At 70.7% G+C, this 24,425-nt stretch overlaps 1 protein-coding gene across 10 annotated transcripts in view; it reads left to right on the top strand.

The window, feature by feature from the left end:
- The first annotated feature begins 650 nt into the window (after nucleotides 1–650).
- The window catches only part of SARDH (sarcosine dehydrogenase), a 47,829-nt gene continuing 24,054 nt past the window's right edge, over nucleotides 651–24,425 (top strand). The window contains exons 1-17 of one of the 10 annotated variants that reach the window (XM_062207276.1): nucleotides 651–727; nucleotides 1,237–1,285; nucleotides 2,156–2,248; nucleotides 2,423–2,756; nucleotides 3,457–3,635; nucleotides 4,101–4,280; nucleotides 4,603–4,726; nucleotides 5,988–6,088; nucleotides 10,655–10,759; nucleotides 11,488–11,617; nucleotides 13,207–13,293; nucleotides 13,440–13,530; nucleotides 15,569–15,710; nucleotides 16,408–16,491; nucleotides 17,913–18,026; nucleotides 21,164–21,302; nucleotides 22,732–22,845. In XM_062207276.1, coding sequence (XP_062063260.1) covers nucleotides 2,453–2,756; nucleotides 3,457–3,635; nucleotides 4,101–4,280; nucleotides 4,603–4,726; nucleotides 5,988–6,088; nucleotides 10,655–10,759; nucleotides 11,488–11,617; nucleotides 13,207–13,293; nucleotides 13,440–13,530; nucleotides 15,569–15,710; nucleotides 16,408–16,491; nucleotides 17,913–18,026; nucleotides 21,164–21,302; nucleotides 22,732–22,845 — 1,894 coding nt within the window. In that variant the 5' untranslated portion in view covers nucleotides 651–727; nucleotides 1,237–1,285; nucleotides 2,156–2,248; nucleotides 2,423–2,452. The other 9 variants (XM_062207277.1, XM_062207274.1, XM_062207273.1 and 6 more) reach the window with 9 other exon arrangements.

The raw sequence follows: 24,425 nt of genomic DNA, 5'->3' as shown, positions 1-24,425 counted from the left end.
CCTGGGCTGGGCAAAGTGCCCTGGTGGGGGCCGGCAAAGCACACACCTGGTCTGACTGCTCCCTGCGCGCTGGGTGGCCCGAGGGGGGGCGGGTTCCCGCCGTGGACCTTGGTGTCCCCAGCAGTCCCTCCGGGAGAGGAATCCCTGTCCCTGGGGGTCGGGCGCTCACCTGGCTCGGAGGGCGGACAGCAGCCCAGCCCAGCGGCTGACAACAGGGGTGACTGCCAACAGGCCCTCATAGGGGCCAAGGTGCCGCGGCGGGGCTCTGGCCCAGGCTGCTGCCTCCCGGGCAGCTTCCGCCCACAGGGCCTGTGCTAAGCTTGTGGGGAGTCCCAGGCAGGTGTGGGCACGCGGGGGTGCACGGGTTCACCCCGGCAATCCTGGGACCCCTGTTTTAGAGATGAGGATGTGAGTTCAGAGCTGGGGGTGTCCCCTACCAGGTCCCCCGGGGGGGGGGGGCTCAGAGTTCACAGCCTGGCCCTGCCGCCCTGGGAGCTGCCCACTTGGCGGCTGGCGGGCTGGCCCTGAGCCTGTGGTGGTGGGCGGTGCCTCTCCGCCCTCACTCTGGGCGGAGATTCTGGCAGGGGCCTGGGCGGGGGCGGGGCGGGGTGGGGGCGGGGCAGGGCCGCCTGGTTCTGGTCCAGCGGCTGTTGCAGACCAACAGTGGGGGTGACTGCACCGTCCGACCGTCTGTCCGTCTGTCGGAGGGCCGCTGTTGCCGCAGGAGGTACGCACCCCCCCCTCCCAGAGAGGCAGGCCCGGGGCCTCCCCGGTGGGCGGGGTTGGGGCCTCCACTCTGCCCGTGGCTGCAGGAGCCATCTGGCTGGGTGGGCTGCACGGAGCGCCTTCCTGGCGCACCCCCCACATTTTCCCGCAGCCTGCAGAGGGGGCGCCCCTGCCCCCCCCCCCGCCCTGGAGGTGAGGTGGTTGCTCAAGGCCTGTCCTTGACCCAGCCCTGCCCCCCGCCCTCTGACCCTGCCCCCGGCCCCTGGGAGGCTGACGCAGAGCAGGCGGAGCTGCCGGCCAGGCCAGCAGGTAAATGTTGAGGCAGCTGCTTCTGGGTGCGGGGTGGCACCAGCTGCCCGTGGGCCCGGGCGGCGAAGGGGTGCGTGGCAGCTTCCGAGGCCGGCAGCACGGCCAGCGGCAGGCTGGGCCCTGGGCAGCTCCACGCGGTGGGGCGGGGGCAGGTCTGGGAGGACCTCCCTTGGTGACGTCGGGCCCACTCTCCTCCAACAGGACCCCATCTCTGCGGCTCCGGGGAGACTGAGGCCCTCAAGGACCCGCGGTACGCCCCTGGGGGTGGCGGGGGGCTCCTGCTGCCCCCTCCTGCCCCCTCCTCAGCGCCCCCCCGCCTCCCTAGCCAGCCTGAGAGCTGGGGCGCCCCCCATAGCCTCGGCGCCCAGGACAGACGTCTGTGCCCAGCAAGGGCTCGGCCGTGTCCACAGGTGCGGGTGGGGGGTTCAGCTGTGGGTCCCCATCTCCCCGCCCCCCAACACCAGCCCCGTGCTGTCTGCAGGCCGGGTGGCCGGGAGTCCTGTGACCCTGGCCGGCTCGAGGGACCTGTCCGTGTCTTGGTCCCCGCACCCCGAGTATAACCTGGAGACAATGGTCAGGCCTGCCCCCATGCAGCTGCGGGTGCTTAGCACACGGCGCTCACTGGGCCAGGCGGGGCACCTGGACTCCTTGCTAACCCCGAGCAGGCATCAGCATCTGGCCCCTGACAACCCCCAGGATCAGCTGCTGACCCCAGGATGCCTGAGAGGCGCCCTTCCCTCTCGTGGGGGGCGGAGGGCGCAGGAGGAGGTGGGCTCCTTGTCCGAGCCCCACCCCCGCCACAGGGCTCCTCTGCCCTGGATCCCAGGGGACCTTGGGGCCGCTGAGGGAGAGGGGTGGAGGGGGCAGCTCCCCGGAGGGCAGCCAGAGCCAGGCTTGAGGGTCGGGGGCACTGACCCAGGGCTGCCGCCCCCACCCTGGGGCTGTCACCCCTGTGCTCACTCCGCCACCCCCCGGCTCTCCTGTGTTCGCCCGTGAGTCCCCCCCTGGGCACGGCTCCTGTGCTGTGGCCGCTGCCCCCTGTCTTTCACCACCCAGCAACGCCAGGGCTCTCCCCTGCCCTGACCCCGCGTCACAGCTGCCTGGCCCCCACCCCGCCCAGGAAGCAGCCTGGACCCTGACGGGGTTGCCCCCGACACAGCCTGACTCCCTGCGAGACCCTTGGTCCTCTGTCCTCCCCGCTCTCCCTCCCCAGGTAACCCATGTCCTGGGCCTCCCTCCAGGCATCAGCCAGCCCTGCCATGTCCTCTTCTCCCCTGGCCCCTGGCCCCTGGCCCCAAGCCCCCTCCCGATGTGTGCGGGCAGTGGGCAGCAGCAGGGGAGGCCCGTTTTCTCCCTAACACCCACCCCAGCCCTGCTGTGCCCCCAGCTGCCCGTGGTGCTGAGGCCCGGAGCCCCCATGGCCACCCTGAGCAGAGCCTTGCGCGTGGCTGCCACGTGCCCTCGCCGGACCCTGACCGGTGCAGCCGGCCCCACGGCCGAGAAGAACGTGCCGTACCAGCGGACCCTGAAGGAGGCTCCCAGCCCCTCGGGGGAGGCGCGAGGCCCTAGCCGGCCCCTGCCCAGCACAGCCAATGTCGTGGTCATTGGCGGGGGCAGCCTGGGCTGCCAGACCCTGTACCACCTGGCCAAGCTGGGCGTGGGCGGGGCTGTGCTGTTGGAGCGAGACCGGCTGACGTCGGGGACCACCTGGCACACGGCAGGTAGGGGCCGGAGGCAGGCGGCGACTCGGGGGCTGGGAGCCCAGCCAGCTGTCGGCTCGGGGGCGGGCAGCCCTCCCCTGGCCAGAGCTGCCAGGGTCGGGGGCGTCCAAGGGGAGTGGAAGGAGGGGCTGTCCCGGGTGCTGCAGAGCTGTGGCCCCCGCTGGGGTGGGGGGCTGGCCTCCTGACCTCCTGTCCAGCTCAACCACAGCTGTGGTGCAAACCCTCCCCCAGCCTGGCGGCTCCCTAGCGAGCAGGGGGCTGTCCCTGGGTGTGGAGCTGGCTCCTGAGAGCTGGACGGAGCCGGCGCCTGCACACACGGCCTCTGCCTCCTCTGGCTCCCATGGCCTCTCGCTCAGTGTCACGCTGGCCACATCCCCACCCCCGGTCCCCAGTCTCTGCTGCCGACCAGGGAAGCATTTGAGAGCAGGAACGTGGACTAGGCTCCAGGCAGCCCTGGGTGGTGTCTAGCCCCAAGGTTCTGCCCTGTGGCCTTGACCACCGACTGTTTGGGGCACCCGTGCTCCGCCTGCAAACAACCCCGCCTGCCTCTCGGGGTTGGTCTGGGGGCCGGGCACCCACCGGGCTTGGCTCACAGCAGGGGGTGCTCCTAAGCCGTGGCTTTGGCACCGTTGCCCAAGCCGGGTCCACCCCGGGGTTTTCTGGCCGGGCGGGCTGACGGCGGGCGCCCCCTCGTGGCCAGGCCTGTTGTGGCAGCTGCGGCCCAGCGACGTGGAGGTGGAGCTGCTGGCGCACACGCGGCGAGTGGTCAGCCTAGAACTGCCCGAGGAGACCGGGCTGCACACGGGCTGGATCCAGAACGGGGGCCTCTTCATCGCGTCCAGCCGGCAGCGCCTGGACGAGTACAAGCGGCTCATGTCGGTGGGTGCGCCCCCTGCGATGGGTCTCACGGCGCTGGGGCGCCCCTGGCGGCGAGAGGGGAGAACAGCAAGGGCAGGGGAGGAGTCTGGCAGCCTGCCCCTTGTTGGCTGAGCAGCTCTTCACTCAGAGCCGCCGGAGAATCTGATTGGCTCTGCTCCTGGGTTAGCAGGCGGAGCCTGTCCTGGTGGGCCACGCCCAGGGGCACTTGATTGGCTGGCTGTGAGCCGATGACCGTGGAGGGGCGTGGCCTATCTGAGAGTTTGGCGGGTCACTCCCGGGGAGCAGGCCTGACAGCTGACCAGGGACCTGCGGGAACCAATTTTCGTTTCTCTGGGGCAGTGGGCACTGCTGGCCACTGGCCCTAGTCTTCACAGCTTCTGGCCCCGTGCTAGGCGAATCCCGGGGCTCCCCAGCCTGGAGGCTGCCGGGAGCAGGCAGGGGGTCAGTGTGTCCCCTCCCCCCCAGCTGGGCAAGGCCTACGGCGTGGAGTCCCACGTGCTGAGCCCCGCGGAGACCAAGGCCCTGTACCCACTCATGAACGTGGATGACATCTGCGGAACCCTGTACGTGCCCCATGACGGCACCATGGACCCAGCGGGCACCTGCACCACCCTCACCAGGGCGGCCACTGCCCGGGGAGCACAGGTACCTCCAGGGCTGGCCCCAGGGCGAGGCCGGTGAGCAGGTGCCACCCGTACCCCTCCCCTGCCGTGGGGCCTCTGGAGCCGCCCCACGCACTCCTGTCCGGCTACCTTCCCCCGTGTCTCACACCTAACTGTGACAGACAAGACCCAAATAAGCCAGAGTCGGGCGTCTCGCCGCGGTCTCCAGCGTCCGCCGCACGCCTGGCCCATCTGTCACCTGGCGTGCCCTGCTGGGCCCCTGCCCGCGGGCGGGACTCCAAGGTGGAGGGGCTGACGGCGGCAGGTGGCCCCCGGCTCGAGAAGCAGCTGCTGTTCTGCCCCAGGTCATCGAGAACTGCCCCGTGACGGGCATCCGTGTGCGGACGGATGACTTCGGGGTGCGGCGGGTTGCGGCCGTAGAGACGGAGCACGGTTCCATCCAGACGCCGTGCGTGGTCAACTGTGCAGGTGGGATGGTGGGGGGTCCTTGTGCTGCATGGTGGGGGGAGGACGGTGGGTGGGGTCCCTGTGCTGGGCAGTGGTGGGTGGGTAGGGGTCCCCATGGTGGACTGTGGGGGGCAGGGGTCCCCGTGGTGGACTGTGGGGGCAGTGGTGGGCGGGGGTCCCCGTGGTGGACTGTGGGGGCAGTGGTGGGTGGGGGTCCCCATGGTGGATTGTGGTAGGTGGGGGTCTTAATGGTGGACTGTGGTGGGTGGGGGTCCCCATGGTGGACTGTGGTGGGTGGGGTTCCCCATGGTGGACTGTGGGGGGCAGGGGTCCCCGTGGTGGACTGTGGGGGCAGTGGTGGGCGGGGGTCCCCGTGGTGGACTGTGGGGGCAGTGGTGGGTGGGGGTCCCCATGGTGGATTGTGGTAGGTGGGGGTCCCCATGGTGGACTGTGGTGGGTGGGGTTCCCCATGGTGGACTGTGGGGGCAGTGGTGGGCAGGGGTCCCCGTGGTGGACTGTGGTGGGCAGGGGTCCCCATGGTGGACTGTGGGGGGCAGGGGTCCCCGTGGTGGACTGTGGGGGCAGTGGTGGGCGGGGGTCCCCGTAGTGGACTGTGGGGGCAGTGGTGGGTGGGGGTCCCCATGGTGGATTGTGGTGGGTGGGGGTCCCCATGGTGGACTGTGGTGGGTGGGGTTCCCCATGGTGGACTGTGGGGGCAGTGGTGGGCAGGGGTCCCCGTGGTGGACTGTGGTGGGCAGGGGTCCCCATGGTGGACTGTGGGGGCAGTGGTGGGCGGGGGTCCCCGTGGTGGACTGTGGGGGCAGTGGTGGGCGGGGCTCCCCATAGTGGACTGTGGTGGGCGGGGGTCCCTGTGGTGGACTGTGGGGGCAGTGGTGGGTGGGGTTCCCCATGGTGGACTGTGGGGGCAGTGGTGGGCGGGGGTCCCAGTGGTGGACTGTGGTCGGTGGGGGTCCCCGTGGTGGACTGTGGGGGCAGTGGGGGGTGGGGGTCCCCGTGGTGGACTGTGGGGGCAGTGGTGGGCGGGGGTCCCAGTGGTGGACTGTGGTGGGCGGGGGTCCCCGTGGTGGACTGTGGTGGGCGGGGGTCCCAGTGGTGGACTGTGGTGGGTGGGGGTCCCCGTGGTGGACTGTGGTGGGCGGGGGTCCCCGTGGTGGACTGTGGTGGGCGGGGGTCCCCGCGGTGGACTCTGCAGAGGCACCGAGGCCCACCGGAGGTAGCTCCCAGGTGTGGCAGAGCTGAGCGGCCTGTGCTGTGCCCGCAGGGGTGTGGGCCAGCACCGTGGGCCGCATGGCGGGGGTCAAGGTCCCGCTGGTGGCCATGCAGCACGCCTATGTCGTCACGGAGCGCATCGAGGGCATCCAGGTGGGTGGGCAGCCTGGGTGGGCGGGGGAGGGCACAGCCTGGGCACGAGCAGGTGGGTTCCTGGGCTCCCCCGGTGCCCGAGCCTGTCACTGTGAGATGGGGACTAGGACACGCGGGGTTTGGTGGGCAGCCCGGGTGGGCGGGGGAGGGCAAGCCTGGGCACGAGCAGGTGGGTTCCTGGGCTCCCCCGGTGCCCGAGCCTGTCACTGTGAGATGGGGACCGGGACACGCGGGGTTTCTGGGTGCTGTGGGGACTCAGTGAGGTGGCTCAGGTTTCACCCCGCCCTGCGGTGCTGGCTGCCTTGGCTTCCGGGGCGTGGCTTCTCACCGATGCCCGGGCATGCAGATTCCGGGGGCTCTGCCAGGGGAGGCTGAGGGCCTGGTGCACCTGCTGGCGCCTGGGGGCCGGGCCTCCTGCCCCGCCCTACTCTGTTCCCCCATGTGGTGACTGGCAGCTCCATGATGCTCCCGTCCACCGTCCAGCTGTCCCCTGCTCACCCCTGCCCCCGGCTGGCCGCCCACCCACACATCTGTGCCCTGCCCTTCCACTCCTTCTCCATGCCCCCACCCCAGCCCTTCCCGTCTCTCCTGGGCATGGACCCCCCACACACTCACTTCCTCCACCCTCCCATCTTGCCCACTTCCTTCACCCTCCCTGCACCTGTGCCCGTCCTCACCTGTTTCTCCCCCTCCTGCCACCCACACACCCCTCTGCCCCCCCATCCAGTCCCCCTCCTCCGTCGGATGTGGAACCCGTTCTGGGGACCGGGGTGCAGTGGAGGAGACGTGGTGCTCGCCCACGTGGGCGTGGAGCTGGTGGGAGCATGGACGGCGGGCAGGCTGTCCCCCACAGGTGACGGCAGCACCGTTGGCTGCAGGGACCCCCAGCACAGGCATCTGGATCATGGTGGGGAGGGGCTTGCCCAGGGCACGGCGGGTCAGAGAGCCGAGTGCGAGACTCCCCTGACCGCCTTTGTTTAGGGTCCGGTCTCAGCAGAGAGGGTCTGGCGGCTTCTCTCCACCCCGCATGCACGTGGCTTCCCTTGGCCACTGCATGGGCCAGCGTGGCGGGAGCGGGGCAGGACTGGGCCTCTTCTGTGGACGCACGGTCTCCATCAGAGGAGAGTGCCGAGACTCACTCCCCCAGGTGGCCACCAGGGGTCGCCCTCCGGCCATAGTGGGCCCTAGGAGGCCGGGCAGGAGGGGCCAGTGGAACCGCTGGGAGGAGGGCGGCCTCTCTCTGCCAGGGCCCCCCACGCCTCCTGACCCTGAGGGGCCCTTCCAGGAAAGGGCAGTCGGCCCTGGCCCCTGCAGCTGGCCCTTGTGAATGTCCCCGTCAGACTGGGGGTGCTGTTTACAAAGCCAGTGGGGTCCCTGTGTGCCCCAGGTCCTGGAGCAGCAGGAAACAGCCACCAGCCCCAGGAACTGGGAGACAGGGTCTGGGGGCTGAGGACCAGGTCCCGGCAGCTCCCGGCCACCTGCTGGCCACGTGGGGCTCCAGGAAGCCGGCCCTTCCCGAGACAGAGGTCTGAGTGTGGGGGAGAGGCTCTGGCCCTGACCCACCCCTCCCCTGGCCGGACCCCTTGGCAGGCCAGCGAAGGAGCTACCCTGTGCCGGGGTGGGTCCCGAAGCCAGGGGGCCTGTCCCCAACACTCAGGAAGCTCCCTGCCTCAGGCTCGCCTTCGTGGGGGGCCCCGGGCTCCCCCCTCCCCCCCGGGGGCCTCAGTATCCGTGGAAGTGGTGGGTGGGGCGCTGCCCCATGCCTCACGTCCCGTGGCCTGCCCACCATTGCAGAGCTGGCCCCAAACCCGCTTTATTTTCCTGCACGACGGGCCATCACTGTCCACCACCCAGCGCTGGCCGAGAGGACAGCGTGAAGGCATTGGCACGCGTGGGTGCTGGGGACTCGATGGGCCAGCAGGCAGGAGACGCCCACGGCAGGCGTGGGCTGAGGTCAGGGGCAGAGACCTGGGCAGCCGGGCCCGCGTGCAGAGGGCAGCGAAGCTGGGCCTGGCCACCAGGGGTCCCCGCTGCCCCGCTCTGGGAGCCCTGCGTGGTCTTGGCTCAGGGCTCAGGAGAGGTGCCCTGGGCCCCGGCCGGACAAGCCCCCGGCGTCCACGCCAGGTCTGCAGACGGGGGCGCGGGGTCTCCTGCTCCCCGTGTGCTTCTCCCAGGGCAGGCGGGGGCACAGGGCCTGCCTCCCGCTCCAGTGCCTCCCTCTGTTCACCCACGGTAAATCCGGAGTCAGTGTTTGCCCTGCGGTGGCCGTGGCAACATTGTAACCTGAGCAGGGCCAGGACCGCTTCCGGCTTCCCGGAGTTGGTAACGGGTTCTCCCTCCTCCTTTCCGTTTCCTATGAAACTGCTGTGTGTGCACGTGTGTGCACGTGCGTGTGCGTGTGTGCACCCCATCACCTAATCCAGCCATCAGCTACGTGCCATCTACCGTCACCCATCGGCTGTCACATCCACCATGGCTACCCCTACAGCTGCCTGTAACTATCCATCTACCTACCCACCCGCCGCACAGCTACCCACTGCCCCGTCTACACCGCCATCTGTGTACGCTGCCCCGTCTACACAAGGCCACAGCAGTTCTGAAGGCCCCGGCCAGCCACCGCCCTCTCCCTGCACCCCCAGCCCCAGGCCCTCGGGGCTCTGTGCGCTGTGGACGCCTCCCGGGGCCAGGGGCCTCCCCGCCAGGCAGACTCCACGGCCCCGGGTCCATCTTCCACCCACGTCCCCTGAGCCGCTCCCTCTCCTTCGGGCGTCGCCAGCGCTGCCCCGGGCCCCTAGCACACGCCCCTGTGTGGACGCGTGTTACACGGCTGGCGGCGCACCTGCTGCGTCCAGCCCCCAGCCGCCCCGGTCCTCGGCCCCCAGCCGCCCCGGTCCTCGGCCCCAGCCGTCCCGGGGCCGGGGCGCGTTCCCCTGCCGACCGGCCGTGCCCAGCGTCTCTGCCCGAGCTCGGTGGCCGTGGGTCCGGCCGCTGTGGAGAAACGTCTGGCAGAGCCCGGCCTCTGCGGGTCCCCGGGGGTCTCACGCTCTGGACCGGGTCCTGGCCCCGGACACCCGCCGGTCAGCGTCTCCTCCCAGCCGCGGGCTCTGGGCTCACGTGGTCTGGGAACGGGGGCGGCTTGCGCCGAGAGAGAGAGAGAGAGAGAGAGAGAGAGAGAGAGAGAGAGAGAGAGGAGAGAGGCAAAGAGAGAGGGAGGGGGAGAGAGAGGAAGGGGGGCAGAGGGAGGGGGAGGGGGAGAGAGGCCTCGCGCCCCCTCCACCTGTCGCTGGGTCCGGCCTGCCACTTCCCTCCCAGAACATTCTTTCTCGGCTCCACCCCATTCTTCCGCCAGCGGACAGCCCCCCGCCACGCGCGGGATCGTCTCCGGGTCCAGAGGCGCCCGGGGGCTCCCTGGGCCCGGGGGCTCCTCGGCTGTGGCCCCCTGGCCGCCTCCTCCAGGCGGGCCCCGCTCTCCCGGGTCCCCTCGCATCCTCACGCCGACGGCCTGCCCAGCGCGACCTTCGGCCCAGGGACTCTAAATGGGCGACCCCTGGGGGTCGCGCTGGGCCTGACCCGCCCCTCTGTGGAGCGGCAGTTGCGGCAGCCACGCCACGCCACGCCACGCCACGCCACGCCACGCCACTTCCCAGTCCTCTCCGGGGCCGCGCGCCAGCCGTTTTCTGAGTGGGCTGCGGGGACCCCTGCGTCTGACCCGATGGGGCCCCCTCAGCTGTCCCCTCCGCAGAACGCGGTGCAGGGGACCGGAGAGCGCATGCGCGACAGCCCTCTCCGCGGCAAGGGGCCCAGGCTTCCCACGGAGCCCAGGCAACTTCCGGGGCGGGGCTGGGGGCGGGGCCCCGCACGACTCCGCCCCCGGCCGCTCCCCCACTGCGCGCCCTTCTTTCTCCCTGGCTCCTCTCTTTGTGGGGCGCCCCGGTTCTTCCTCCATCGCCCCGTTGCTGTTGTCTTAGGGGCCTCGGGGCCGGAGCCAGCTGTCCGCGTGCCGCCGAGGCCCAGGGCCCGCGATGAAGCGAGGGCGCCCTGGGGAGGGGGCTGCACCCTGGGGAGGGGGCCGCACCCTGGGGAGGGGGCACCCTGGGCAGAGGCCGCACCCTGGGCAGGGGGCCGCAGCCCTGGGCAGGGGGCCGCACCCTGGGGAGGGGGCCGCACCCTGGGGAGGGGGCCGCACCCTGGGCAGGGGGCCGCAGCCCTGGGGAGGGGGCCGCAGCCCTGGGCAGGGGCCGCACCCTGGGCAGGGGGCCGCACCCTGGGCAGGGGCCGCACCCTGGGGAGGGGGCCGCAGCCCTGGGGAGGGGGCCGCACCCTGGGCAGGGGCCGCACCCTGGGGAGGGGGCCGCACCCTGGGGAGGGGGCCGCAGCCCTGGGCAGGGGCCGCACCCTGGGCAGGGGGCCGCACCCTGGGCAGGGGCCGCACCCTGGGGAGGGGGCCGCAGCCCTGGGGAGGGGGCCGCACCCTGGGCAGGGGCCGCAGCCCTGGGGAGGGGGCCGCACCCTGGGCAGGGGCCGCAGCCCTGGCCGACCCCCAGGCCGCTCCGCCCTTTCTTGCAGAACATGCCCAACGTGCGTGACCACGACGCCTCCGTCTACCTCCGGCTCCAGGGCGATGCGCTGTCCGTGGGCGGCTACGAGACCAACCCCATCTTCTGCGAGCCGGTGCGACCGTGGGGCGGGGCTCGGGGGCTGGGCGCGGGGCCTCCCTCTCGAGCCCGCACTGGGGGGCCTCTGCCTGTGCAGGCGTGGACAGGGAGGCCGCGAGGGGCGGCTGTGGGGTCCCGCTGTGCCCAGTCTGCTGCTGGGAAGGTTCCAGAACGTTCGAGGAAAATGGAGCTAAAGCCAAGTTTGTTGTGGTGCTGGGGCTGTTCTGAAACGCACACGTACAGGGCGTCCTCAACAAGCCGTGGAAATGTGAAAGTTCTGCGGTTTCCCATGAGCCTTTGCAGGCCGGGCACTGGGTCCGCGGGTTGGGTGACCGGCTGGCTACCTTGGGCTTTGCTTTGGGGAGGCCGAGAATAGCAGGAGAGCCCCTGCCTGGTGCGGGTGTTTTTGTGGGGAGGTGAGGGACCCGGGGCTGTGACCAGGCTGGGAATCAGGCCAGGGTCTGGAGCCGGAGGGTGGACAGCATGGGCTGCGGCCCAGCGGGGTGGGCCTGGTGCACTCAGGCCGGAGGGCACGGGCAGCGGAACAGCAGGCGGGGGCGAGCCTGGGGCCGGGGAGGGCAGTAGGTGGGGCTGGGCCCGGCTCGGGGGGAGCAAAGAGGGTCTTCCGCTGGGCTGCACGGAGCCCCCCATGGCCACCCTGCACTCCGGCTCCTGTGACCTGGTCAGGGCCCCCACCACCTTGGGGTGGCTGGAGGACACACCCCGCCCCTCCCTGCTCTGCAGGTGTCGGACAAGTTTGCCTTCGGCCTCTTCGACCTGGACTGGGACGTGTTTGCCCAGCACATCGACGGCGCCGTGCGCCGGGTGCCCGTGCTGGAGAAGACGGGCATCAAGTCCACCGTGTGCGGCCCTGGTGAGTGCAGGGGCCGGAGGCTGCCCTGGGCGCCCCCGGCTCCTCGGCGGTGGGGCTGGCCTGTGCCGGCCCAGCCCGGGGCCCGGCCCTCAGCTCCCAGACACCTGGATGTACAACCCTGGGCGCTGGCAGTGGCCTCTCCCCCTCCCTGCAGTTTAGCTGGGGCGGGGCTGGCCCCAGGCCTGGGCTCCTCGCCGCCAGCTAGAGCCGTCCTCACGGCCCGGCCTGCACTCTTCACCCCTGCCCTGGCCCAGCCCTGCCAAGCCTTTCCCGATGCCGCCCTCGGGCGGGTGGAGCCCCCACTTCTGCCTGAGCCCCCACCCGCCGAGAGCCCTGCCTTAGCCAGGACCCCAGCCGCTGGCCTCGCCTGGCCTGTGGCCGTGGCACCCAGCACCCAGCACCCAGCCCTGGGCCACCTTGCTGGACTCCAGGAAAGATGAGCTGAGGGTGGGCTGCCCCCCGGGCCGCGCTGGCCGTGTCCCAGCGACGGTGCAGGGGCTGTCGGTGCAGCCGGGCGTTCCGCGCTGCCGGCTCAGCCTGAAGCCGCCTGCGTTGGCTCCCGCGTTAGCGGCTATCCACGCTGCTGCTTGGGGGCCAGCAGCTGCCCGCAGCCCCATGAGGAGGTGCTCAGGGAGGCCCGTGGCGGGCGGGCCCCCAGGACGCAGGGTCGAGCGGTGCTAGGCGGCGGGGCTGGGTGCGCGTGGTCGCGGGGGCCGGGGGCCACGCCTGTGGCATTTCCAGTAGAACCACGCGGGTCCCCTCACGTTAAGGCTCTCAAGTCCGGCTGCTGGTGGTCATGCCCGGGGCCCTCTCCCATGGAGCTCTGGCCGCCGTCTGAGGCGCACGGGCCGCCGAAGGAAGTGGAGGCCTCGTCCCCTCTGTGGAGGCTTCTGGTCATTCAGTCATTCGACAAACACTCGCCAGTAACTTACTTGTTTGTTAAGATTTCGTTATTTGAAAGGTAGAGTTACAGAGAGAGAGGGAGGGAAGAGACAGAGAGAGACAGAGAGAGAGGATGAATCTCTGACCTGATGGTTTGCTCCCCAAATGGCTGCAACAGCCAGAGCTGGGCCAGACGAAGCCAGGAGCTTCCTCCGGGTCTCCCACGTGGGTGCAGGGCCCCGGCACTTGGGCCGTCCTCCACTTTCCCAGGCACATTACAGGGAGCCGGGTCGGAAGTGGAGCAGCTGGGACTTGCGCCGGCGCCCACCCAGGACGCTGGCGCTGCAGGTGGCGGTTTAACCGGCTGCGCCGCAGCACCGGCCCCAGAACCTGTGTTTGCTGGGCTGTGTGCCGGGCCTGGGGGAGCGGGGGTGATCAAAACCCAGTGCCTGCCCTCTCCTGGCCCAGAGGGGACACAGCAGGTACTGTGGGGTCACGGACAGGCCCCTTGCTGCTGGGAAGACCGTGTGACCACGAAGGCAGACCTGGTTGGGCCATGCCGGGGTGGTTCTGGGAGTTCAGGGAGACGTGGGCAGGAGCAATCAGGGAGGGCTCCTTGGAGGAGGCGGCGTGGTGCTGGGACCTAGGATGGGCAGGGTCTGGGAGGCACGGACAGAGCCCACCCAGCACTGCTCCCCTGCCCTCAGAGTCCTTCACGCCAGACCACAAGCCCCTGATGGGGGAGGCCCCTGAGCTCCGCGGCTTCTTCCTGGGCTGCGGCTTCAACAGCGCAGGTGAGCACAGCTGTCGCCGGCAGCACCTCACGCCAGGCGCTCGGCCTCAGAGGTCTCGGGGTGGGGGCACGAGCCCGGGGGGCAGGGACGGGAGAGTCTGGGTGGGTGGGGAGGGCGCAGGTGACCTGCGGTTCCGCTCCTGCCAGGAATGATGCTGGGTGGCGGCTGTGGGCAGGAGCTGGCTCACTGGGTCGTCCACGGGCGCCCCGAGAAGGACATGTACGGCTACGACATCAGGCGAGTGCGCGCCGGCGCGGGCACGGGCGGGCAGGGGGCGGTCACGTAGGAAACAGCTTTCCCTGCCGCGGGGCAGGTCCCCGGCTGTGTCTGGGTTCCGGGGTCTCACGTCCCAGGGGGCCGCCCTCACCGTCCTGGGGGCAGTGATGAGGCTGTGTGCAGTGGCTCGGAGCCCGGCAGCCCTGGAATCTGTCCGGCCCGCTGCCCGGTGGTCTCCTGTCGCTCGGGGTCACGGTGGCCGTGCCCTGGAGCTCTGGGAGCAGTGAGTGGGCTTGTGGGTGACGCACTGGTGTAGAAACGCGGGCCACAGTGCCGGCAGCAGGGGCGGGGCGGGGGCGGGGCGGGGGCGCCCCGGTGCCCCCGTGGCCCTGGCACGCGCAGGCCAGGAGGGCGGCTCCCACCGGGCCCTAACCCAGGCGGATTCCGCAGGGTGAGTGGCTCTGGCCTCCGTGGACCTGAGCCAGGGGCAGAGACGTGACGGAGACCCCGCAGGAAGTAGCGGGCAGATGAGGGAGGGGCTCAGGGAGTCCCCGGAATACTGGGGGGCACCCGCGATGCGGCTCCCCTGAGCCGGTTTCCCTGGGTCTCTTGCCCTGTTAACTCCCAGAGCACCCGGTTAGACACGGGATGAGCTCGGGGCATGGCAGCTGCCTCCCCCGGCAGGGGTGGTGGGCTTGTCACCCCGCCCCCCGCTGTCAGCCGCGTGGCTCAGCCTCCGTTTATCCACTGTGCGCTGGGAGAGGTGACCCCCCCCCCCCCCCGCAGCGTGCACCTGAGGCCTCTGTGTGAGGACGCCTCCCCCAGCACCTGCAGGTCCCTGGGATCCAGATGAGCAGGGTGGCCCCAGCCCAGCCCTGGCTGCAGGCCCCTCGTCCGGGGGTCGCGGGCCAAACGGGCCTGCCCAGCCATGCACTGGAGCTGGGCGGGCCACCGTGTCCCCTTGGCTCCCGTGCTGAGGGGGGAGTCTGGCCTGGAAGTGGACCCACAGCCGGGGGCACCTCCCAGCCCCTTCCCTGCGCGGCTCGAGCCCTCCCTAGCTGGCCCTGCTTCCCACACTCCGCACCGGCACACACCGCTCCTGGCTCCTCCACGGCGGGCGCAGGGCTGCTCAGCCACACGGGACACCTGGCTCTGCCGTGGCCTCGCCGTGGGGCCCCGCCACGCCTGGGTTCCTTGCTGGGAGGTGGGCCCTGGGCACGAGGCGGCTCGGGGACTAACGGAGAGGGACTCTGCGGCCCCCGTGGCCCCTGGCCAGGACGGCTGCTGATCCCATGGCCATTAGGAGCCGCCTGGCGGCCAGATTCTCACCGGGCGCTCTGTGCCCCACCTGCCTGGAATTGAAGCCACGGTTGTGTGCTGACTGGGAACCAGCTAGAGCCGGTGACAGGTGTCACCGTGGCCACAGCCCGGGAGGAAGGAAGGGCGGGTGGGAGGTGGGCTTTGCGGGTGAGTGACACCCTGCAGGTGGAGGGGCGGGAGGGGCATACGGGGAGGCTGAGGCGGGGAGAGCCCAGGGCAGTGAGACCCCAGCCGGCATCTGCACGGCCCGGGTGCTGAGGCTGCTCTGAGGATAGATGGGCCGGGGAGGGGTGAGGGCAGGGGAGACGCTGGGCCGCTGGTGAGGCTGGGGGCCTCTTGTCCCGGCAGGGAATGGGGGGCCCCTGGGTTGGGGCTGTACCCACAGTGCACTGCAGTGGCTGCTTGACTGTATCCAGCCGGGCGTCCAGCCGGGCAGGAGCCCTGGGAGACCCTGTCCCTGATCGGCTGACGCCGCCCCTTCCCCCAGCCACGCCCTTTCTGGCCTGGGGGCTGGCTGGCAGCTGACCCACAGAGGCACACGCGGTGGGGGTCTGTCCCAGGGCCTTGGCTCAGCCCAGGCGGCAGCGCGACGGGAGGGAGCCCGAGCCCTGGGCTCGACCTGTGCCAGCGCTGCCCGCTCACGGCCCCTGACGGCCCCGGGGTGGGGGTGGCAAACGGGGAGAGCTGAGCTCCCCCAGGGTTGTGGTCCCAATCCGCTGACCCCGCCCCTCCGCCGCAGGCGCTTCCATCAAACGCTCACGGACCACGGCCGCTGGGTGCGCGAACGCAGCCACGAGTCCTACGCCAAGAACTACTCGGTCGTCTTCCCCCACGACGAGCCGCTGGCCGGCCGCAACATGAGGAGAGGCCCCCTGCACGAGGTGCAGCCCCGATGGCGCCTGCCCAGGGCCTCTGGGGCGGAGGGGCGGACGTGCAGGGAGCGTCCTGGGGGGGCGGACAAGGTGGAAACGGCTGGACATTCGCTCGCTCGGGGGGGCGGAGCCAGCCCTGCCCAGGCACACCTGCCGCTGAGGCCGGGTCCTGGGCGGTGGGTGCGCCGTGGAGGGGAGCGAGAGCTGCAGCAGAGCCTGTCTGGACCGGGGCCCTGGGACGTTGCTCTCTGGCCCTCATTTGCTCTCCCCTCTCCTTGGGTGTTCACCCAAGGGTGGCGTCGCCAGGGCTCCTGGGCTGCAGGGCCAGGGGACCACAGACTGGGCAGCTTCCTGGGGCTCTGGACACTGTGCCGGGCAAGTCGGGCCCTCCCGGCTTGTGGATGGCCGCCTTCGCGCCGTCCTCGCTCCGCGGGGGTGGCATCGCTGTCCCCTCTGCGTCCACGGGGAGGACAGCAGCCCTGGGTGAGCAGGAGCCCGCCCCTGTGGCTTTGCTGAACCCCTGTGTCCGATGTCCTCCCCGGGACATCACCCTGTGCACGGGGGGGGGGGGGGGGGCACGACGGAGCTCATAGCGGGGGGCCGATCTGCAGATGGGGAGCTGGGCAGCCTGGGTGAGCCGTCTGCCCTCTCGCCCCGTGTTGGGCTCCGGCTGCCTGTGAATTGTGCCCACTGTCCCTCCGCCCAGGAGCTCCTCGCCCAGGGCTGCGTGTTCCAGGAGCGGCATGGCTGGGAGCGGCCGGGATGGTTCAGCCCCCGAGGGGCAGCTCCAGTGAGTGGTCCCGCCCACGCTGCTCATGGGCCCAGCCCCCTGGCCACCCCAACATGCCCCCCCCCCAGCAGCCTCACCCCTGCGGTCCGCTCCCGCCCCCAGGTGCAGGCCAGATCTGGAGCCGATCTCGTGTCCTCTGCCTGTGTTTTCGGCAGCCCCGCCTGTCAGTTTGTCCGTGGGAGGTTGGTTTGTAGGAGGGTGTGTGTTTATTCAGCGAGATTCGCGGGACGCTCCCAGCGCTCCCTGCCCCTCCCAGGACCAGGGTTCCACCGTGCAGGCCGCAGCGGCCCTGGGGGCAGCAGGAGGCTTCGGGCCAAGCCAGGGTCACCTCTCCCAGCTTGCACAGAGGCTGTGCGCCCCAGTCTCCTCCAGTGCAGCCCTCTTCCGTCTCCATGGCAACCCGTATCCCGTGATGTGGTCCAGGGCCTCAGTACGGGAGCGGGGAGCCAGCGCGAGGAAACGGGGCCTCGGCTCTGGGCACAGCATCCCCAGAGCCGTGTCGGTCACCACCCCTCCTGCTGGCCCCTGTGGTCACAGCCTGTCGCGGCCGTCTGGGTCTGGCCCTAGAGCCCCTTCCCCCTGGAGGCCAGGGAGGAGACGACAGAGGGGCTCAGGAACACACCGTTGGTCCCAAGATGGACAGGCTTGGCCGCAAACCCCACCTGGGAGCCATCGGGGGCTCCAGGAGACTGGGAGACACGCGCCCCGGTCTGTGACACCACAGCTGGGCTGTGTGCTGTGCCTGGGGATCTCAGGGCCGGGGGAGCTGTGCCTGGCCCGGGCGGGGAGGAGGCTCCAGGCAGAGATGCTGGGAAGGCCCCTGGACCCCGGGCCGTGGGCTGTGGCCTCGGCTCTTACCTGTGAGAAGGCGGTGGGGTTCTGGTGGGTGGGGCTGGGGGCTCTGGGAGGTGACAGGTTTCTGTGCCCTGCTCAGACCTGCACTGCAGTTAGGAAAGTGGGGGCAGGGGTGTCAACAGGCGGAGAGGCCAGCCCTGGGAGCCACGCTGACGCTCACCGGGCTCTGTCCACTGTGGCCCGGGCAAGGTTTAAGCGCCTGTGCCCCAGTCTCTCTCTGAGGGAGGGGCACCCTCATTGGGAGTGTAGGTACTCCCAGCGGGGCTCCACTGGAGCAGGCACCGGGTCCCCGGTGGCCCCTCCTCGGGCCTTCATAGTGAGCCCCGTCCCGGGCTTCCTCCCCTGCCCTGGCTTTGAGCCTTGGCTCTGCCCCAGGCCCTCCGCAGCCCCACGTCACCCATTGGTCCTGGCGCTCGGCCCCAGCCGCGCTGTGAGGGAGGCGTCCGTGGTGCGTTACCTGCACCGCACCTGCTGGAGGCGGGGAGGGGGCAGCCCTGGCCTGGCCCGTTCCGCGTTGTCCCTGCCGGACCTGGCGTGGCACCTGCCATGAGCTCTCGTCGTCCCAGGTCCTCGACTATGACTACTATGGGGCCTACGGACACCAGGCGCACGGGGACCACGCCTACGGCAGGCTGCTGGCGCAAGAGTACACATTCGACTTCCCGCCCCACCATGACGTGGTAAGAGGCCCACCCGCCTTCCTCCGTCCACGGCCGTCCACGGGCACCGGCCCGGTGTGAGGAGGCACCGCCTTCTGCCAGGGCACTGCCTGCAGCTGGACCCCAGGGCCAGCGTGATGGCTTTAGGCTGCTGGGGAGGGGGCCGTGCAGGTGAGGCAGGTGGGCCTGGGTCTGCACCGCCCCGAGCCGCCCTCCTTTCTGCTCTCGGGTGCTTGTGGGAGCCCGTGTGGGGCTCGGCCGGGCACTGGGGGCTGCGGCCTGCAGTTCCAGGGGTCCAGGACGAGGTGAGCCCCGAAGCTGACCGCAGGGCCCAGGGAGTCAGGGGACTGCCCACTGCCCCTCTGCCTCCAACATGGGCCGGGGAGGCTGCTCCGGGCACAGTGCAGATGGCCCCCGGCGGGGTGTCGGCCTCGGAGGGGCTGAGGCCTCGGCATGCCCTGAGCAGGGCCAGGCCTGGCTGAGCCCAGGGTGGCATCGCGAGGGGCACCCGGTGCCCTGGGGTGGGCATCAAGGCTGACCTGGTGCTCCAGTGACGCTGGGGGAGTTTGTGTCTGGCAGTGGCGGCCACGATGTCTGTCTCCTTGCAAACCCGGCCACCGGCCCTGGGGAAGTTGCCGCCTCGTGCCCCTAAGCTCGCCCTGAGGCAAAGGGTCTGTCCCGGGCGATGGCCGAGGGGCTTCCAGGGCCCGCCTCGTGCCCCTGAGCTCACCCTGTGGCAAAGGGTCTGTCCCGGGCGATGGCCGAGGGGCTTCCAGGGCCCGCCTCGTGCCCCTAAGCTCGCCCTGTGGCAAAGGGTCTGTCCTGGGCGATGGCCGAGGGGCTTCCAGGGCCCACCTCGTGCCCCTAAGCTCGCCCTGAGGCAAAGGGTCTGTCCCCGGCGATGGCCGAGGGGCTTCCAGGGCCCACCTCGTGCCCCTGAGCTCGCCCTGTGGCAAAGGGTCTGTCCCGGGCGATGGCCGAGGGGCTTCCAGGGCCCGCCTCGTGCCCAAGTCCCCGGCGCTGCGCCCGGGCGTGCAGGGGCCCCGTCTGGCGCCTCCACCCCCACAGCTGCCGACGCCACGGCGCTCCTGGCCCTCGAGTGTGTGGCTGCTTGGGGGGAGATGCCAACTTGGCTTGAGCTTCCCGCTGCCCCCACAGCGCGCCGGAGACAGCCCTAAGGCGAGAACACGCTCGTGTTCCTGGTGTTGGCCACGTCCCAGCCGGGGAGGTGTGCGCCAGCCCAGGCTGTTTCGGGGTTGTCCGCGCGTGCAGTCATCAGCAAAGGTGCCCGGCGCCATGGGAGCGCCAGGGGGGAGGCGGTGTCTGGGGAGCGGCTGGAGGCTGCCCCGGGGTGAGGCAGGGTCACAGCTGGGGCCAGCGTCCCCGGTTAGGTGCTGTCACCATGGCTGACCGCACGTACCCCACCAGCCAGCAGTGCCGTGTGGGGCTGGGGCTCTGCACTATGGGCTGTCCTGACGGGCGCCCTGCTGGACGGCTGGGCGGAGCCCCCACCCAGCTGCTGCCCCCATGGCGTCTGCCCACCGTGTCCCCACTGAGCTGCCCCCTCGCTTCTGCCCAGGGCTGCCGTGGGTCTCCACGCAGGCAGGACAGGTTGGGAGGGAGGACAGGTCAGGAGGGGGGACAGGTCAGGAGGGGAGGGGGACAGGTCAGGAGGGGAGGGGAGGAGAGGTCAGGAAGTGAGGGGAAGGGGAGGTCAGGAGGGGAGGGGAGCGGAGGGGAGGACGGGGGAGGGGAGGAGGCTACAGCACACAGCAGCCGTTCCTTGGTGGTGGCGCCGCGTCGCGCTCTGTTGTCCGTGACGCCGTCGGGAGCTCCCTGCTCCGCAGCAGCTGCCCCACGTGAGCCTGCGTGGGAGTGGCCAGCAGGAGGCCCTGGGCACCCACGGGGAGGAGCCGAGAGGGGACAGGCGAGGCCGGCAGTCCCCGGTCGAGAGGCCTCAGGGCGGCCGTGGGGTGCGGGGCCCGTCCTCGGGCGAGGCCGTCCCCCTCCTGGCCTGGGCGTCTCTCCGACAGCTGGGTTTTAGTGACCGCTTGGCTCCATCTGTTTCACTCTTGTTTCTCCTCTCTTTTTGTGAGATCTGTTTGTTTATTTTAAAGGCGGGGGGGGGTGGTCTTCCATCCGCTGGTTCACTCCCTAAATGGCCACAACGGCCAGAGCTGCGCCGATCTGAAGCCAAGAGCCAGGTGCTTCTTCCGGGTCTCCCACGTGGGTGCAGGGGCCCAAGGACTTGGGCCATCTTCTACTGCTTTCCCAGGCCACAGCAGAGAGCTGGGGTGGAAGTGGAGCAGCCGGGACTCGAACTGGCGACCGTATGGGATGTCGGCACTGCAGGCGGTGGCTTTGCCCGCTGCGCTACAGCGCCGGCCCTTATTTCTCTTCTAACCATTGTTATTTCTTCTGCTCTTCTGTTGGGGTTTCACACGCTCCCCTGCGGTTGTCTCTGTGTGGAGTCCCAGGGCGTTGCTTGGTGGTGCTGGTGGCGCGGGCAGCTCGGGGTGGACCCCCAGGCGCTGCGCCTGCGGCCCCGTCCTGGTTTTGTCTTCAGGCCTTGGTCAGTGCCGTGCTGCTTCATTTCCCCTCCTGTCAGCTTCTCAATTTTTTTTTAAAGATTATTTATTTGAGAGTGTTACAGAACGGGGGTGGGGGGGGTCTTCTATCCGCTCGTTCATTCCCAGATGGCCCCAACGGCCAAGGCTGGACCAGGCTGAAGCCAGGAGCCAGGAGCTCCATCCGGGTCTCCCACGTGGGTGCAGGGGCCCAAGCACTTGGGCCGTCCTCTGCTGCTTTCCCAGGCCATTTGCAGGGAGCTGGGTTGGAAACAGAGCAGCTGGGGCTTGAACCTGCATCCATGTGGGATGCCGGCACCACGGGTGGTGGCTTTACCCGCTGTGCCACAGTGCCGGCCCCAAGTTTCCCTTTGCCACTGATCTCTGGTTGAGCCCCGCTGCGACTGGAGAGGGTCCTGGGTTTGACCTGTGCCCCTTGGGCCTCCCCGGGCCTCACTCATGAGAGCGCGGGGGCCGCCCTGGACAGCAGAGGCCTGTGCGTGCGCCTGGGCCGGGCAGGGTGTGGGGCAGGCGCAGGTGCGTGGGGCAGAGGGGGAGAGCCTCCCAGCCCCGCACGCCGGGACGTTTCAGATCAAGGAGGAGTGCCTGGCCTGCCGGGGCGCCGCCGCCGTGTTCGACATGTCCTACTTCGGCAAGTTCTTCCTGCTGGGGCCGGACGCCGCCAAGGCTGCCGACTGGCTCTTCTCTGCCGACGTCCGCCGGCCGCCAGGTACGGCCCGGGAAGTCTGGCCTGGCTCTGCTCGTGCTTCTGTGCCAGACGGGGCCCCAGCACGGCGCAGCCTGCGATGCGGGGAGGCCGGCCCTGACCCCGTGGGGGACGCGAGTGCCGCCCGCCCTCCCCAGCCCCCGGCCCCAGGGCCTTTCTCCTCCTCCTCCCTTCCCGCTGGCCTGTTGCAGGAGGGCTGTGTGGCGTGGCCTCCCTCCCGTCTCCTGGTGCCCGGCCCCGTGCTCTCCCCAGGTGGGGTTGCTGGGGTCAGTTAGAGGCAGGACTCGGGCTAAACAGGACGTGGCTTTCCCGTATCAGTTTGTCCCGAGCACCAGCTGGGACCTTTGTCTCCTGTTTGCCCCCCGCCCGCCTCCTGCTCACCCATCAGCCAGCCCTGCGCTGGGCGCCACACCCCACCCCCACCCCCACCCCCAGGGACCGGGTGGCTCAGAACAGCAGCGATGCACTGTCTTACAGTCCAGGGGCCAAGGTCCCAGCTCCCCCAGCCTTGGTCAGGGCTCTCCCTGCCTCGGGGGGCTCCTGGTGTCCCACGCTCCGGCCCCAGTCCCTGCCTCGGGCACCTGGCTGCTTCTGTTTCTCCTTCCCCGAGGATGGGGCCATACTGGGTGGGTGCCAGCCTAATGTCCTCATCCTGACCGGGTGACACACAGGGTCCCCAGGGAGGGCCGGGCACCAGGTCCCGGTGTCACACGGGGTCCCCAGGGAGGGCCGGGCACCAGGTCCCGGGCGTCACACGGGGTCCCCAGGGAGGGCCGGGCACCAGGTCCCGGGCGTCACACAGGGTCCCCAGGGAGGGCCGGGCACCAGGTCCCGGTGTCACACGGGGTCCCCAGGGAGGGCCGGGCACCAGGTCCCGGGTGTCACACGGGGTCCCCAGGGAGGGCCGGGCACCAGGTCCCGGTGTCACACGGGGTCCCCAGGGAGGGCCGGGCACCAGGTCCCGGGCGTCACACGGGGTCCCCAGGGAGGGCCGGGCACCAGGTCCCGGTGTCACACAGGGTCCCCAGGGAGGGCTGGGCACCGGGTCCATGGTTGGGGCCTCATGTGTCCTTTGGGGAGACCCCCGTGGCACTGTCCACCCTGCCAGGCAGCCTGTGAGCCCCCACCTTGCTCAGGTGCCCGCCAGTCCCCTCCAGCCAATGAGGTCATCTGCCCCTCCCACGCCTGGGGAGCCTCCTGCCTGACCCGCGCGGTGCTGCGGGCCCCAGAGGGAGCAAGGACGAAGCTCTGGACCCTTCCCAGGGTGGGGGGGGCCCGAGCAAGGCATTGCAGTGTCCCTCCCCCCGTGACCACCGAGGGACGACCTGCCCATCACTGCCTGCGCTGGGCCCCTGGCCAAGGTCACCTCCCGCTGGGGCTGCCCCGGACCCCGGGGCCAGCACAGACGGAGCCACCCCCCCCCCCCCCCCAGGCTCCACTGTGTACACCTGCATGCTGAACGCCCGCGGTGGCACCGAGAGCGACCTGACTGTCAGCTGCCTGGCCCCCGGCTCCGAGGCCTCCCCGCTGGCCCCGGCCTTTGAAGGTAAGAGGTGCTGTTGCGGGCGGGGGCCCTGGCCTGGGGCTGATGGCGGCTGGGCCCGGCGGAGTGCCACGGCGGCCCTGTCACTGCCTGCCCTGCTCAGTGGCTGGGAGGCCGGGGCTCGTCCGGCTACGCGCAGGCTTTGTGTATGCTGCGGCACCGGCTCGCCAAGCACGCGGGGATTGTGTCTGTGTACCGTGGGCGTGCGCGGGCCAGGGAGAGCCAGGAGTCAGGCCGAGCCTCCCACCCGGGAGTCCTCGCCTCCCGTGGGACGCCGGTGTCAGCTGGACCCCTGCCGGCCCTCTGCGCCCTTCCCTCCTGTTCGCATTCCGCCGGTGCCGGGGAGTTCAGCACCGCCGCCGCTGGCACAGGAGCCAGGCCTCCCTGGTCCCATTCCTCCGCTCATGCAGGAGCCATCCCATCCCTGCTGCTGTGGCCCGCCTCCCCCGGGGGTGGGGGGAGAGGTGGCGAGTGCCGGGCAGGTCTCCAGGAAGGGGCCGATCGCCACCTCTGAGGGCTGGGTCCTCAGGTTCGCTCCCTGTGCCGCCGGGGGCAGGGCTCTCCGCAGGAGGAGGGTGCGGGCCGTTCAGGAACCCGGTGGGCCTCAGTGGGCTCGGGCAGGACGAGGCTTGGGAGTGGGTTCTTGTGCACCTGCTGTGTGCCGGCCCGGTGTGAGGCACTGGGGTGCGGGGAGGAGCCCCGCAGGGCAGGCCCTGGCCCGTGGGGACCGTGTTCTTGGTGTGAGGGAGCAAACCAGCCGCGGGGCTGAGGGGGTGAGGGGTGCATAGGAGGGGTGGCGGAGGCCGGCGGGCGGTGTCGGGTCACAGCAGCGGGGCCACGGGCTTGCCCGGTGCTCCCGGGTCCTGTGGGCACAAGGCGGTCAGTGTGGCTGAGGGCTCTCCCGTGCGTGCTGGGGCCCCTTCCCTCCTGCCCTGTGACCTGGAGGCTGAGGAAGGCGGGGCTAGCGGAGCACGGACTGCACTCATTGGTGCTTTGTTCCTTCCTTCATCCCACAATGGTTTCCTGGGCCTTCCCCCAGCAGGCAGACCTGGGCGGGGACCGAGGCGGGCTGGCGGGCTGGCGGGCTGGGACACGGGGCTGGCGGGTGCGGCAGGAGACCCTTCACCCGGGCTGAACGGGGCAGGTGACGGTGAACAGGGCATTGTGGGAGGCCGTAGGAAGCCGCTGACCCGGGATGAGGAAGGCTTCCTGGAGGAGGCGCTGTCTCAGCCTTGGGGGCTGAGTGGACACCACCAGCGTGTGGGGTCGGCGTCCATAAGGGCCTGGGAGGCCGGGGACAGTGGGAGAAGGGCTGCTCCAGCCTTCAGCCCCCAGGGTTGGGGGGAGCAGGTGCAGGCCCAGCCCACAGCCGCAGGCCTGGAGAGCAAGTCCGGCTGGGGGCACAGAACGAGGGGCCCCAGTGGGGACGCCGGCCCCTGAGCCCTGACCCAGGGCGGGTCACTGCCAGGCGTGGTGACCTGTGGGTGCTGCAGGGAACGGGTGCCGGGGGGCCCTGCCGTGTGCTGCGCCCCTCTTGGTCACGCCGGGGAATCCTGGAGCCGAGGTCTGGGGAGCAGCTGAGC

This window comes from Lepus europaeus, chromosome 12 (genome assembly GCF_033115175.1).
Source record: "Lepus europaeus isolate LE1 chromosome 12, mLepTim1.pri, whole genome shotgun sequence".
Taxonomy (NCBI): Eukaryota; Metazoa; Chordata; class Mammalia; order Lagomorpha; family Leporidae; genus Lepus; species Lepus europaeus.
This window is presented reverse-complemented; position numbering and strand designations above follow the sequence as displayed.